This window comes from Propithecus coquereli, unplaced genomic scaffold (assembly GCF_000956105.1).
Source record: "Propithecus coquereli isolate 6110/MARCELLA unplaced genomic scaffold, Pcoq_1.0 Scaffold107, whole genome shotgun sequence".
NCBI classification, from domain to species: Eukaryota; Metazoa; Chordata; class Mammalia; order Primates; family Indriidae; genus Propithecus; species Propithecus coquereli.
Window position 1 is genome coordinate 2784651 of NW_012134636.1, and position 16154 is coordinate 2800804.

The following is a 16154-nucleotide window of genomic DNA, read 5'->3' on the forward strand; positions in this document are numbered from 1 at the left end:
GATTTTTCCATGGACAGCGGCGGGGGTGGGGGCGGTTTGGGATGATTCAAGTGCATTACATTTATTGTGCAGTCGAACCTCTCTGCTGATGATGATCTGTATTTGCAGCTGCTCCCCAGCACTAGCATCACCGCCTCAGCTCCACTGCAGAGCATCAGCCATTAGATTCTCATAAGGAGCCGCAACCTAGATCCCTCGCATGCTCAGATTACAGTAGGGTTTGCACTCCTGTGACGGTCTAATGCCCCCACTGATGTGACAGGAGGCGGAGCTTACACGGTGATGAGAGCGATGGGGAGCGGCTGTAAATATAGATGAACCTTTGCTTGCTTGCCGCCACTCACCTTCTGCTGTGTAGCCCAGTTCCTAACAGGCTATGGACCAGGTTTGTGGGGTTGGGGACCACAGCTTTAGAACATTCTTTTCTTTCATGGCACCGTGATAAGATTTTCCATGCTTCTATTGCTGCTCATTTCATTTGTTTCCGGCTGTTGGGGCCAGTGCATGCTTCCTGGCCCGCACATGTCCACTTCTGTCCAGGGCGTGTGTATACTCAGAAGTGCAAGTGTGGGCTCATGGGGTGCATTTTTTTGTTTGACTTCATAATATCCAATTGTTTACAGCGTAATTGCTCCAGTTGCCATCCCTCCTTCCATCCCTGCTAACATCTGGTATTATCAGATCCTTTAGCAATTTTTTTGTCAATTTAATGATTGTGTAAGTAGTATCTCATAGTGGCTTGTTTTAAATTTTGGAAGCTTTGTGGAGATGTCTACATTCCATATGATTCATTCATTTAAAGTGTACAGTTCACAGGGTTATGAAGTCACCATCACAGTCTAATTATAGAATATTTTCACCACCCACAAAAGAAACACCATGCCCATTAACAGTCACTCATCATTTCTTTCCCAAACCCCTAATCCTAGGCAATGGCTAATCTTTCTGTACCTATGGATTTGCCTATTTTGGGCATCTCCTATAAATGGAATCATACAATTGTGGTCTTTGTGAATGGATTTTTTCACTTAGCATGATTTCTTTCGAAGTTCATGCAAGTTGTGGCGTATGTCAGTACTTCATTCCTTTGTACTGCTGAGTAATGTTCCATTATATAGATACACCACATTTTGTTCATCCATCAGTTGATGGACATTCGGATTGCTTTGCCTTTTTGACTGTTGTGAATAATGCTGCTATGCACGTTTGTGTAAAGTTGGCAGGGGAATAGAATGACCATCTTTCTTGGTCCATCCTTCTCACCATGAAGAGGAAGCCGCTATTCGGTTCCACACATACTAAGTTGAGTTTTCAGAAAAGCTTGTTTGTATCTTGCAGGTTAAAATTGCGTACATTAACTTCCTGAATCACTGCTATGTGGATACTGAGGTGGAAATGAAGGAGATTTACACCAGCAATCACATGTGGAAATTGTTTGAGAATTTTCTCGTAGACATCTGCAGGGTAAGCCTCTCTGGAACTAAGGGGACAGAGTAAAAGAGAGTGAGTGAGAGAGAGAGAGAGAGAGAGAGAGAGAGAGAGAGAGAGAGAGAGTGACCTACAGGCTTTTATTTTTGGTTGTTAAGGGTAATCAGCAGGAGGGGTTCTCAGTATTTTGGTGTAGGTTTTGGTACAAGGTTTCCAGCTCCTAATTGTCTTCCAGGCCTGTAACAACACAAGCGACAGGAAACACGCCGACTCCATTTTGGAGAAGTATGTTACCGAAATCGTCATGAGTATTGTGACTACCTTCTTCAGCTCTCCCTTCTCAGACCAGAGTACGACTTTGCAGGTAAGAAATACCAAGGTAGAGCAGATATTCGCAGACCTTCAGCCGTTGCGCCTGCTGCCAATTTGGGAGTGAGGAGCTGTCGATGCGCTGCTCTGCGAGGCGTTAATAAAAGACACTTTTCTCTTGGCGGAGGACGGCTCTCGCAGGATCTCTCGGATAAAGAAGTACCCGAGGATGTTTTCGTACACTGGATGGTTCTATTCATTGTTGATTTTCTTCTTAAAACCCTTTCCTTTTTTTTGTTTTTTTCCTGCCTTCTGTCTTCTCCATCTCTCCCCGCAGTCCTAGAGAGCAGCTCTCAAATAGATGTTAGCGTATTATTAACACTTAACTTTTTTAAAAATTAAAAACACCTGAAAATCTCCCTTTTAACTGGGCGTGTGTACTTAGAGTTCATCGGAAGTGCTGTGTGGCTGGAGTGAGAACTTGTCTGGCCACGACGGGGGGCCATTCCATCGCTCAGCTCCCTGGCACCGTTCGTGGAGATCTCTGCGAATGGTGCCTCCCGAAGTTGTGCAGCGCCCAGCCCTGTGGCCCTGCACGGAGTTCTCAGAGTACTCCCCATCTCAGAAAGCCTTGGGTCCATGGGTCTGGGGGAGGTTTTCATTATTTTTTTACTTGGAAAAAAAATAACTCTTCTTTTTGCAACTGATGTGTGGCGCTGTTGCTGCGGTGGTCTTACTGCAGGCCTGTTCGCACAGGCTGCACAGCGAAAGCTGGGCTTGGTCTCTAGTGGGCAGAAGAGAAGTATTAGCTGTCCTGGTCGTGGAAAGACCTGGAGGCTGTCCTGGGGCTGATGCCCAAGGTAGCTGGGTTGTAGACAAGTAATCAAAATAAATGTAAATTCTCCAAGGGAGGATTGTTGTATTTCTTAGCTACTGGTATATTCCAGTAACTGTGCAAAAGAATTTATATAAGCTTAGAATAGCCTGTGAGGTAAATGGTATTTTCCCTGTTTTGAAGCTGAGCGCACTCAGCTCAGAGGATTTAATTACCACACCAGCCACAGTCACGGCTGTTAAGTGGCATAACTTACGATTTCAACTCTATTCTGTCTGACTCTAAAACTTGATTATGAAATTTTTAGTGAAGGACTGAGGATAACCTTCTGTTTAGTTTAGACATAACTATAAAAGCCAGCAGTTAAACTAAAATATGCAGTTATGATGCTGCCTTCAGAGTGTCTGAACATACTTCCTAAGTAATTAATTGGTGGACAGGAGCTTGTTAGATCCCAAGCTCTGAGTTATAGGACTTGCTCCTTACCAAGTGCTTTTATACCAGGAGCCCTCCAGGAAAGCTGCTTTGGTAGTAAGGTTGGACTTTATTCTCTTATGATATAGAGTGACGATTTCCATGGCGATGCCCATTCCCCAATAGACCACGAAACAGTATTGCAAAACCAAAATGTCAGAGTCAGTCAAATTAATTGGAAAACGCTAAACACATATTTGTGTTTTGGTTTTTCATCTCGGCCAGTACTCTTTCCTTCTTATCCTACTTTGCTTATGAACCAGTTTTTGCCCCAACTGATATGCAGAAATTGTCAGAGAAGTAAATCCCCAACATAAATGTTGTTGGTACCTAGCAAGGTCCAGGTTGTCCACATATATTTAGAATATAAAGTCCAGTTTTTTTTTAAGAGGTGGCTTATGGATTTCTGGGACATTTATTGTCAACAAATGCTATTTTTGATGTTTTCATAGCCTTTTTTGTTGTTGCTGAAAGGCATCTTACCTACTTAGATAGATGCTTCCTTCCTTCTCTCTCTCCTTCCCTCCCTCCCTTCATTTGTGAGGGAGGAAACTGGGGAACTTGGGTCTGGCTGTGTTGTGTTTAAGATGCCAGTGGAATGTCCAAGAGGCAGATGGAAATGTGGGATCGAGAGAGGAAGAAGGAATTCTGGAGGCTTTAGAACAGGACAGAGTTTGGTTAAAATCTATTTTGCCCTTTACCTGCTCTGTGAACTTGGGTAGGTTCCTGAACTGCAGAGCCTCTTTTCTAGTATGTCAAATGGGGATATAATGTCAACCTTGCAGGCTGTTGTAAGAATTAGAGATGATGTTTATGAAACAGCACAATGCCTGGCATGTAGTAGGTGCTTAGTAAATGGTACCTTATGCTATTACTGCTAAACCGTAAGCTATATGAGGACAAAGTTATGCCGTCTGTGTATCGTCATTTCATGTACTGTCCTATCTCTTGCACCTGGCATTGTGACTGTCACCAAGTCGCCAAGTTGTTGAGTAAACAAACAATGAGATTCGGGAGAGTAGTAGAGACCAGAGATAAACATTCACTAGTTGAAGTCTTAGCCTGGAAAATGAAATGGTGGACTAGAAGGGAGCTGGAGAGAACACAAATAATGAAGGACAGAATGTGAAATTGGCTAAAGGGAGGTCAAGGAGGCATCATGCAGGCAGGAGGAGAGATTCAGGAGGAAGTGGGACCTCAGGAACAAAGGGGAGAATTTTAGGAAGAAGGTGATGGACGGCCATGTCCTTTTGCCCAAGAGGTTGAGTGAGCTGATGCTGCCAGATTGCTCATTGAATTTGGATAAATAGGAGAGAGCTGCTCTTACTCGTTTAATCATCTTTTGTATATCCAGGTGTCAGATGGGAGGAGAGCAAAGGTTCAGTGAATATTGGTTCAATTGAATAAATTTAGCCAAGAGATGCTGCTTTCTTTGAGTTAGGCTCTTGGGTTCCCATCCTAAATCCAGCACTTACTAGCCAGGAGAGTGGGTGACGATGCCAACTGCTCACTTGGCAGGGTGACGGCGCGGGCTGAGTGAGATTCGTATTGCAGCACTTAGCACAGGACCCAGCATGCAGGACGTGCTCGGGGTGAATGGCTGCTCTCGTTGGGCCCTTGAGTTAGCTCAGCAGCCAACAAGCAGCCACAAAACTCAGGCACTAAATATTAGGTTTTCCTGGCCAATTTCTCAGGCTCCCTGTGCTCCTGATACAGTTTGCCATCCTGCAGGGCCGTGAGGCCTAGGGCAGGAAGGACTAGAGAAGGCAGTGAGAGTCTGGCTCCCAGGTGAACTTAGTGGAAAGAGCATGGTTTGTCAGCATCAGAGAGCCCGGCGGTTGACTCACTGCTTTGCCATCGCTTCTTTTTTCTTTTGGATACTTTTTCCTTTCTGGGCCTTTGTTTTTCAATTACGATGTGAGGGTACCTCCTATGTCACAGAATAGTGACTGAGGCCCAAATGAGATCATACGGGCAGTTTTCTGGCACATACTATGACTTAATAAATGGAAGTTATCTGAACAGTGCTTACAGGAGGAGTTCTGAATTTTTAATTAAAATCCTCCCCCCCAATACTTTCCATTGTTTTTATTTGATCTCAGAAATCTCTTCATAGTTTTCCGATACTTATTTTTTGTTTTGTTAACTCTCACTATTTTTTGGAGGGACTATGCAAGCCGTCTCCCCCTAAACCAAAGCCCGATGAAATAGCTCACCATAAACAGCTGTCTTTGCCTTGCAGGTCCACAGCTGCCCTTCGGATGGAGACCAAAATTATAATTTTTTAATGCATTCAGGAAACCAGTCAAATTGATGAAGTGGACATTTGAGTTCTCTTCAAAATGAGTACAAATTTATACCTTCATAAAAAGGAATAAATCCTCCCATGTAGTTAACTTCTAAGTACTCATCTATAATGAATGAATATTTATAAAGAATAACCATCAGAATTCTCTTGTCTGTCAACAAGACATTGCCAAAAATAAAAAAGTGGTGTTATAGCAGAGACCCACTTAGCAGCTTGTTTTTGCTGATTAAAAATATGGGTTCTAGTCATAGGATAATGTCTGGAAGGAACTGTGAGGTTAATCTACCTCATTCCACTTAGTTCATATATTGGACAAAGCTAACGCTCAAAGAGGTGAAGTAGTTTGTGTAAAATCATACAGCTAGTGGGTAACTAGACAAGAATGGCAGTCTTAGGACTTTGGCTCCACTGCTCCTTCTTGTGGTCAAACTTAGATAGCATCAAGTTTGTGCGTTGCCTTAAAATGCTTCTAACTTTTTCTATCTTGGCCGGGCAACTTCTGGAATCCAGCAAAGCAGTGCCTCTGATGAGATCACCAGTGATCTACAAATAAAAGTCTTCTTTTCACATCGCCTCTCTCTCGGCGTCTCTTCCTTGCAGACGCGCCAGCCCGTCTTTGTGCAGCTGCTGCAAGGCGTGTTCAGGGTTTACCACTGCAACTGGTTAATGCCGAGTCAGAAGGCCTCCGTGGAGAGCTGTATTCGGGTGCTCTCTGATGTAGGTAAGATACCAAGTCGGTTTGGATAGAACATGATGAAAATGAATTGCCTAACAGTAGTAAAGGCTACCATTTGTTGCGTACTTGTTCTAGCTTTTCTAAGGTTACACAAACAGGAAGTTGCAGAGCCAGACCTGGAACCCAGGTCTTCTTGATTCCTCAGCCTTTTTTTTTTTTTTTTTCATCTCTCCCAAGCCAGCATCTCCCAAAGAGCCAGTGGATCCCAAAGTAAGATAGGCCTTGAAAAACAAGATACGATGGTTACTTCAGGAAACTCTTGGCAAGCCACAGTACACACAAGCTTATTCAAGGCTCTGGGACGTCCCTCATTCAAGGAACTAATTTGTTTAGTCCAGCAAACGTATTTGACCATGTGGAAACTGTTGTCTCCTACAAAGCACCTGTCAAATCCCAAGGCACACTATTTCTCAGCAGGTGCACTGGTCCCTCTGCCACTTGGTGAGAAGTGGTTCTCCTTTCCTCTCCAACCCTCCTCATGTCTCACCTCTCATGGGCAGCTTTGGAAGGAAGTTAGGACAATTACTTCTCCCTTCACCCAGACTTTGTCAGACTCTATTACTCTTCCCCTTGCCTGACCCCTGTAAATGCTATGCAGAGGGCCGAGCTTCCTGCCAGCAGTTGAGAAGAGAGTAACCTGCCTGTAGTAGCTATTTAGATCCCTGCTGACAGTAACCAGAAGATCAAGACAGGTGTGATTCTTAGCACTGTTTAGTAGCTGTCCTGCAAGAATAGATTGTGTTTATTAGGACCTCTTGCCTGATTTCCTTCACTCCCGTCTGGTGCGTATTGGTGTCTTTTTATATTTATTTATGTGGCAATATTTCACACTGGGAGATTACGCTTTGACAGTATATACACTACACGTTCATGATGTGATATCTCAGAAACAGGACCCTGTGAGGGAATCCCCAGAGAACCCTATGCTTTCTCCATACGTGATCATCCACCTTAAAGGATGTGCTCGTTGAGGCCAAAGGAAACATACAAGCGAGTCCTCGCCACGAAGTTAATTGTTGGTTAAAATTTGAGCAAGTCTCTGACTTGACTAGCAGCTCAATGCTTATTAGAGGGGTGAAATCTTTCAGTTGTCTCGGGGGTGATAAGAAAAAAGACAAGGAGAGTTGATGTCTGTGAAGTAGTAGGGCATGAAAACAGCACAGCCCACTAACTCTAGGAACTCACTTTTATGTCCCTTGTGGAATGACCTCCTCCTAATGAAAAGCACGTCCGGAGTCCACTGAGTTCATTGTTTAGCTTGTAATAAGGCATCCAAGGCACAAGAGTTTCTAGCTGAGATCAGTGTATCCTGTGCACCTTGCTTTTTAATTTTTATATTATTTGTATTTTTCCCCAAATTTCCCACTTTCTTTATTAAACTGTTAGAAAGTTGCTGGCTGGCTGATGGTTCCTTTCCCTAGACTTTACTTTTTTTTTTATTGGGATTTAAGTGACTGCTTCTCAGATTCCCCTTTCAGGATGTCGAAGTTGTTTTTACAGTTAGATACAGGTGCCAGAGCACCTTCTTTGCTTTCCTGTTTCGAAGCATTGAAGACAGGAAATAGTTGTTTTTTTGAGGTTCTCCCATATGGGAAAAAGGATTATTAGTCTTAGTTACTTTTGTTTTAAAAATTTTAGATATATAGGAAAGTCGCAAAGATAATACAGAGAGTTCCCACAGATCCCCCCACCCCGGTTCTCCCATCGTCAGCGTCTTGCGTTATCTGGGCGCCTCTGCGGAAACTGGGAAACTCACACTTTCATGCCGCTGTTGCCTGAACTCCAGACTTGATTCAGATTTCACCAGCGTTTGCGTTAATGGCCTTTTTCTGTCCCAGGAGCCGATCGAGGCTACCACGTTGCATTTAGTTGTCATGGCTTCCCAGTGTCTTCTGGTCTGAGACAACTTTTCAGTCTTTCCTTGTTTCCTATGACCTTGACAGTCTGGTCAGGTGTCCTGTAGAATGTCCCCCATTGTGGGTTTGACTGATATTTTTCTCATGGGTATCCTTTTTTTTAAGAGGGAAAAAGAAAGGCCTATATTGAAAGAATAGCTTATGTCATTGTAAATGCTAGCTTTTGTATTGTTTGGCTTAAGTCAGTATTTTGTAGACTGTTGTATAGAAAAACAAACTTGAGAAAGAATTTTTAAGAAAAACAGTTCATTGGCCAAATAAATTCCCTGTCTTGATAATTCTTAAACTAGTGAACATATCAGTAACCCTGAGAAGCCATTCACTGAGGAAACTCATTGAACTTTAACTCTGACCTGCCCACACTTCATGACCTCGGAGCATCTTAACATTCCTTGGAGCTACCGTCCCCCAGAATTCACGTTGGGAAACCTTAACGTGAAAGATGGTGGAGTAGAGTTGAGCTTCTCAGTCTTCACATTCGCTGCCACACAAGATGGCATGTTATGGGCATGGAAAAAAAATCTGCGTGATGGGGGATGGGGAGTTAAGTTCATCTCTCTGTGACAGAAGTTGTGGTCTCACAAGTCATCTTTGTCCCATACAGCCAAGAGCCGGGCCATTGCCATTCCTGTGGACCTGGACAGCCAAGTCAACAACCTCTTCCTGAAATCCCACAACATTGTGCAGAAAACAGCCATGAACTGGCGGCTATCCGCACGCAATGCCGCTCGCAGAGACTCTGTTCTGGCAGCTTCCAGAGACTACCGGAATATCATTGAGCGACTGCAGGTAATGCCTGGTGCTGAGAGGAGTGGTGCTTAGCCAGGCTTCAGGTGGTTCCCACAAACAGCAGTGTCCCGGAGCCCGAGAATATCCACACAGGGCCATAGGAGGTGTCAGGGTGGTGATGAATAGTCAGTGTTACAACGTATGTAGGGCCAAGAGTGCGAAGCTACTTAGGAAGAAAAAGTTCCTGACAAAGTGATGGTCTTTCAAGGTTATTCATAGATTTACAGATGTCTTTGTGAAGAATGGGGACTTTGCTTTTATTAGGAAGGAATATTTACGTATTATAAGGGGATGCTTAGAATAAAGGCATAAAGCTTCCATTATTTCCATCACTCTGGGATATTTAGACTTTTAAATCAGCAAGTAAACAAGTGTAAGTGATACCTGAGAGAAGAGTTTTATATCAGAATGAGTCAGATGAAAATAAAAATATGCAATTTAGCTAGATTATATTCTTTGTTTCTTGGCACCTACCAGGAGATCTGTTCTTCCTTTGTTAAAGGGGAAGGTAGCAAGTATTAGATGGATGTTAAACACTTAAACATACATCTTAACATTATTATCTTTTTTTAACAAGCACCTGAAATGATTCTCTCACAGGTAGTACGTGGACCACAGTTTGGGAGTCACAGATCCTTTGGATGAGCACCGCACAGTGGTTAAGAATGTGGTCTCAGGCTAGTGCCTGGGGTAAAATCATGGCTCTGCTGCTTAGAAATGGTGTGACCTTGGGAAAGTTACTTAACTTCTCTGTGTTGCAGTTTCCTAATTTGTAAAATAGGATAGTAGTACCCCATGGGGTGATGTGAGGATTTAAGAGTGTTGGTAACACATTCCAGTTACCTGTGTCTTGTGAAACAAATTACAACAACAATTACTTTGTTCTCTTTTAGTGTTCTGGAGGTTGACTTGGCTCAGTGAGGTGTTTCTAACTCGGTCTTTCAGGAGGTTGCAGTCAGATGGAGACTGTGGTTACACTCATCTTGACACCTTGCTCACTCACATGTTTGGCAGTTGATACTGGTGGTTGGGTGGGATCTCAGATGGAGTTGTTGACTAAAACATCTATTAATATGTGTAGCCTCCCCATGTGGCCTGGGCTTCCTTACAACATGGCAGCTGGGGCCCAAGATGAGCATTTCTAGAGAGAGACAAGTGAAAGCTTTGTTGTCTTTATGACCTAGCTTCAGAAGTGTCACATAGCATTGCTTCTACTGTGCTCTGTTGGTCAGGGTAGTTCCAATGGTCCACTGAAGTTCAAGGGAAGGGAATCCAGATCAGCATTTGATGGGAGGGATGTCGGTGTCACATTGTAAGAAGAACATGTGAGATAGGATTTACTGTGGTGGCCACGTATGGAAAATACAATACACTTAAAGCACCTAGAACAGTTCCTGGCATGTAGGGAGCCCTCAGTTGAGAGCTACTATTATTACTATTGTTGTTACTACTATGATAATTACTACCATTAGTTTGTCAGTCTCTGAGGTGACATAACTTACCACTGATTCATTCATCAGCATCATGCTAGGACTGGGGATGGAATGGTGAGCAAAACCAGAAATGACATTTGTCTTTGTCACGTCCCAAGTTTTGGAGGGGAGGGGGAGAATAATTTTAAGCATAAAATGATGAAAAGGACAAATGTTACAGAGGAGAAGTGAGTAATGCTTGAAAGATTCTGATGAAGAGCCTAATCTTGCCTGAGGTTAGGGGCGTGGGAGTCATGGAAGGCTTTGCTGAGGAAGTAACATTTGAACTAAGATCAGAAGGAACAGTAGGACTTAAAGAGTGAAAAGAAGGGAAACAGCATGTGTGAAGACTGTTGTACAGAAAAGATAGTGCTTCCAAAGACCAAAGGAAGGGTGGTGTGGGTGGTGTGGCTGGAGCCTGCGGAGCTGGGGGTGTCGGCAGGGTTCGTGGATCGAGTTAAGAATTTCATTCGAGGTTGCAGTGAGCCATGAGGATGCAACTGCACTCTGCCTGGGGCGACAGGGCGAGACTCTGTCTCAAAAAAGAAAAAGAAGAATTTCAGCCTTTGTCAGGACAGAACCAGTCTTGATTCCAGATGGAGTACTTCCTGAGCCCACTGTGCTTTTATCAATAGGAAGGAAGGGATGCTGTAGACACATACCTGTAGGAACACACAATATTTTCTTACCTGCTCAGACTAAATGCATTATTAATATCTACAATCAAACACACCAGTTTCTTGTGCTTTTCTTAGATTTATTATGCATGTTTTTGGGAAATGAAAGAAAAGACATAAATAGGTAATACTGTTACAAAGACTTGACCAGTGGCCTAAGGGATCCTCAGTATCCAAGCATTTATTGTCTGAGTCCCTGTGGTGGTGAGACTGCCTAGTACAGCAAAAGGTGTCGTAAGAAATTCACTCACAAACTGACGACTTATGTAATTAATCCCCATTTAGACATCCCCCTCGCTTAACACTAGCATCTGCCCTACCCATCGCTTCGCCATCTTTGTTGGTGTCTCCCTGGTTGCTGTACATTTGACGATACAATGCGAATCAATTGCAATGTAAAGTTCAAACTTTGCGAAAGATGCAGGATTTTGTGAAATATACGAACATGATATTAAAGAATGATTTCAATCCCATGCAGATGCCATAGACAAAGATTTACCAGAGTTAGGACCAGTAACTATTGGAGAAGAGAATATTGATGGGGTGCTTCCAAAGGGGAAACTGTTGAGGAAACTGATAAGACCCTCAGAGAATTTTGCAAAAACGACCCTGTTTTTTATACTTACGCTGTAAAAATCAGCATGAATTAAGGGATGTTGCAATGTACTATCTTATAATTTCGTTGGGAAAACTACCCCTCCAAAGAAATCATTTAATTCATTCATGCATTCTTTATGCATCTTAGACATTATTGAGTAGTTACAATTATCACCCAAATTTTATTAAATATAAGATGAAATTATCTTCATGTGGTTTAGTTTTAGTTTCTGGTCAATTCTTTCTTGACCCTAATTGGGTCGCCAGTTGAGGTGAATGCAGTTTAAATGGCGTTCCTGTGCAAATGTCCTTGGATGACTAGGCCCTCCTATATTAACCAATGTCCTATGTTTGGCCCCTGTTTTAGGCAGCATGCCTCTAGTTAGGTTTTGAGTCACCAAGCCATAGAGCAGGCTTTAGCATCTTTTGAAGATAATTTCTCATCTGTTTTCTATCATTTGCCTTTAAATGGTGTTTGTTGTGTTGGTTTTGCTGCTCTTTCAACTTCTCTCTGTTTTCCTTTCCTACAGCTATGTGTTTTGCATTTGAAGACCATCATGCTATCAGGGTACATGTATTTAGCATGTTGATATAGCATGTTCATTCACTTGTGTTTTCATGTTTGTATGACTTTTTATTACGTGAATAATTCATGCTCATTGAAAATAATTAGACAACACTGACAAGTATCTCTGTATAAAAGAAAATTAGAATCACCTGTAATCCCACCGCCCAGATAAAAACAAAAGTGATGATTTAATATTTGATGTTATCCTTTGGACACTGATGTTGTTTGTAAGAACAGGATCATAGGGTTCATACTATTTTTTGACCATTTTTATACTCACATCGTAGTCATCTTTCCATGTTGTTAAATGTATTTTTTGTGTTAAATTTTAAATTGTATGGAACGATCCCTTGAGTAGGATAAGGCCATCTCGAAAGAAGGGGTGGTGGGAATGTTGACTTGTTTTTACTTTGTTTTCTGCATCAGGGGCTAATGCTTCAGGTAACCACTGGGCAATGTCTAATAATTTGAGATAAACGCCAGACAGTATTAAAGTTACTCTAACCTGGCCTAGCCTGTGCGTCACGTTTTAGGACAGAAATCAGTGTTCTTCCCCTCCTGTGGTCGGCATCTGCCTGAGCTTTTGACCAAGGCTGTACTTCCATTCCAGGACATCGTCTCTGCGCTGGAGGACCGTCTCAGGCCCCTGGTGCAGGCAGAGTTATCTGTGCTGGTGGATGTTCTCCACAGACCCGAGCTGCTTTTCCCAGAGAACACAGACGCCAGAAGAAAATGCGAAAGTGGCGGTTTCATTTGCAAGTAAGCAGCCTCTCTCTCTGGGGTGGTCAGTTGCCAGACCTTGATGACCAGACAAAGCATTTGTTCCTGAAGGAGGAGACGTTGTCCTGGTTTTTAACTTTGATGAATGCAAGGTCATGTGCTAGAGTGCAAAGTAAGTTTGTCTATGAAATCTGACTTATTGACACTGTTTTGGTTTGTTCTTTTGTTTTGTTTTTGGTGAGAATTTCTCATGTTGATTGCATGCCTGTTCATTTGTTTGCCATTCAACAGATATTTACAAAGCACCTAGCATGTGCTGTGGTACAGACATGAAAAAGTCATGACCCTTCAACCTTCAGAAATCTTTGACCTACCCATGGCCTCATAAACTTTTCCTAACAATTTTGTAGTTTCTTAGTTTATGCCTTGGGGTATAATCTAAAAGAAGCAAGTGATTCTATGACTAGAAATCTCCATTAGACTTTTGCCCTAAGGTTAGTTGTTTGTTTAGCTTGAGTCTGGGCTCTGCCTATGAGTTTATTAGTTTTCTGGGCCCCGAAGGACAAGCCTGTGGATAAGGGAACAGTGTGTTTTGGCCCCAACCATCAGCCTCAGGAGGTGTTTTTTAAAAAAAAAAAAAATGTTGGCGTGTTTTAGCCATTTTACTGGCATCCCTCAGTGGATAAATAGCCACACTTTATGACCGAGCAGGTTTGAGAGAACCTCTGTCTCCTTTCTCCTCTCCAGATAATCTCTCCATTGTACGGGGCGACTCCTGCCCCGTGAGCCTGTTTGCCGTTACCAACCAGCAGGTGTCGCTATTGGGACACAGTCGCTTACAGGCGGTTCTCAGTGCAGGGAATGCCGGGAAGTATGTTTAACCTGGGAGCCCTTAATAAATATTTGTTCGTTAACTGTGACTAGTTACAATAAATTGCTTGCGAAGTGTTTTTAATTGAAAGATAGTTCCAGGGATGTAATCGGTGGTTTCCCCCCATTCAGGTTAATAAAGCATACTAAACAGCTGCTAGAGGAAAATGAGGAGAAGCTCTGCATTAAAGTCCTGCAGACCCTCAGGGAAATGATGACCAAAGATAGAGGATATGGAGAAAAGGTACTGCATTTTATTTTCATGTTAAAGCCATGTTTTACTATTAAATCGAAGGGGCTAATATTTAAAACCCACCTTGGTTCAGGCATTACTGACTGAAGAGTTAACCTTTATTTTTAAGCTATTTATCCTGCCCCTAAAGGTAGTTAAATCATATGACTGTTTCCTTTAAAAGTCATATGTGCTTAGTTGTCTCTTATAGGCTGCTTGCCACATAATCTAAGGTCGGAGAAGTAATAATAACAAGATCTTTTATCTGTTTAAATTCCTAGTGAAAAGTAAATGCCTCTGTGTATCAAAGTATGCATTCCTGAATTTTGGGTTCAAACTAAGCACACCTGTGGATTTACTTCCTTCGGATGAAATGTTGCACAATCTCTCCAGTGCATCAAGAAACTCCCTGCAGTTCTAACTGGTATTAAGGCAGGCAGACCTGTCACCATTTCTGATGAAAGTTGTGAAATGGACGATCCCCATGAGCTGATAATTCTTAGTGTATGCATTGAGCTAGGAGACGGTGAGACCATTCCTCACACCTCCGATATTGAGCAAAGTAGGAGAAAAGCAATCCCCATGGTCCCTTCTTTCAGCCCCCAGCAAAAAATCATGAGCGTAAGTTTAAATCTCACCCATTTTAATTTGAAGGTAATATAATAACATTCACTAATCATCTACCAGCCATTTTTAGCAACAATATCTGAGTAGATAAATACACTGATACGACTGACTTAATCAGAATACCCAGTAACTTATTTTTTCAGCTCTGGGAAGAAGCCTTGATGATTATTAAATCACAGCCTTTCTTGTCAAAATGGATGGGGACAGCCAGATCATCACAAGTATAAAAGTCTGTCTACAGGAATGTTGTTTTCTAACCTGACTAACATTTCTCATTAATATTAGAGCAGTGTAACAAGTGAGAAGTCCTTGGATAAGAAAACAGGAAAGTATACAATCCTATTGCAGTGTGCATTCCTCCACTGTCCCCAAATCACAAGGCTTTTAAATGTCACTCTGCATTTTTGGAATATATAAATTAAAAGGTGAATAAATGTTGACTAATTAGAAAACAAGTTTCTGTAACTCAGTAGGAATTTTGCGGAGGAAACCTTCTGGACAAGAGTTTATAAACGTAAATAATAGAAGGAAGGAACCCTGGTAAGGTGAGAAGTGGTGGGATGGCCTCTTCAGACAGATACCGGTATAGGCACCTGGGGAGGTTTTGCTCTATTAAAAAAAAAAAAAAAGAAAGAAGGGAAAAAGGGGAAAGGTTGATGGCAGAGAATGCACTTACCAGACACATAAATAATAACCATTTATTTCACAAGATCTTCATTTTTCTTAAAGTGAGCTTTTAGAAATGTTTGTAAGATACGATTCCGGTTACAGAAATCCATTCTCCATAATAAGGTCAAATCTACCAAAGGGACTGGGGCCTTAACCAGCAGAGTGAATGTATTTCCACCTGTGAGCATAAAACTTGATTTTTCAAATATGGAAACCACAATTTTCTCTTATGTGGACTAGCTGTTCTTTGTATAACTGAGGTACTTAAACCTTGGTGTCTTTATTCTCGTGAATGTTGTAAGTTGTGATTATACACACAGTTGCCTACAGTTGTCTTTTTGTAACATGGAAGTACTGTCCCAGAGTGTCCTGAGTCTCTCCTGCATGGCAGACAGGTATCTTAGGGTCTTTGGGGCCAGGAGGAAGGTGTGCTGTCCTGCTTCCTCTCCCCACCCATTAGTGCCAGCTGGGGGAACTTCCCAGGCCAGGGAGGATGCCACACTGGAAGCGTCGTAATGTTGCCTGTTACAAAGCTCACAGAGAATGACAGGGCCTGGGGTTAAGAGGACCCCCAAAGGGGATACTATGAAAGAGTAAATCATCAGGGTTTAGCAGAGGTTCTTGAGCTCAACTCTCCTCCCTTTCAGCTGGTGAAGAAATTAGTCACACCTAAGCAGAGAGGCTTGGAGGAAAGATGACATTTCTTTCCAGTCTGGCTGGGGCTATCATCCCCTTCGTGAAAGTGAAAATACTATAGGTCAGTATGGGAAATGCCATGAAACTGAGGAAACCGTTCTAGAAACCCATGTTAGTCAGCAGCTCCAAAACCTACAGCACATTCTTGCAGTGCTTCCGGCCCGACGCCTTGGCTGTTGGAAAATGCTACTTAACCATTCACATTGATTGAACCTCAAAAGAGGGAGGGAG

The 16154-nt window shown here is 42.5% G+C and overlaps 1 protein-coding gene across 3 annotated transcripts in view; it reads left to right on the top strand.

Moving 5' to 3' along the window:
- The window catches only part of ITPR1 (inositol 1,4,5-trisphosphate receptor, type 1), a 304534-nt gene that overhangs the window by 163288 nt on the left and 125092 nt on the right, over window positions 1–16154 (top strand). For all 3 annotated transcript variants that reach the window (XM_012647244.1, XM_012647253.1, XM_012647261.1), the window contains 6 exons: window positions 1339–1464; window positions 1664–1792; window positions 5955–6075; window positions 8611–8795; window positions 12720–12868; window positions 13832–13943. In XM_012647244.1, coding sequence (XP_012502698.1) covers window positions 1339–1464; window positions 1664–1792; window positions 5955–6075; window positions 8611–8795; window positions 12720–12868; window positions 13832–13943 — 822 coding nt within the window. The remainder of the gene's footprint in view (window positions 1–1338; window positions 1465–1663; window positions 1793–5954; window positions 6076–8610; window positions 8796–12719; window positions 12869–13831; window positions 13944–16154) is intronic.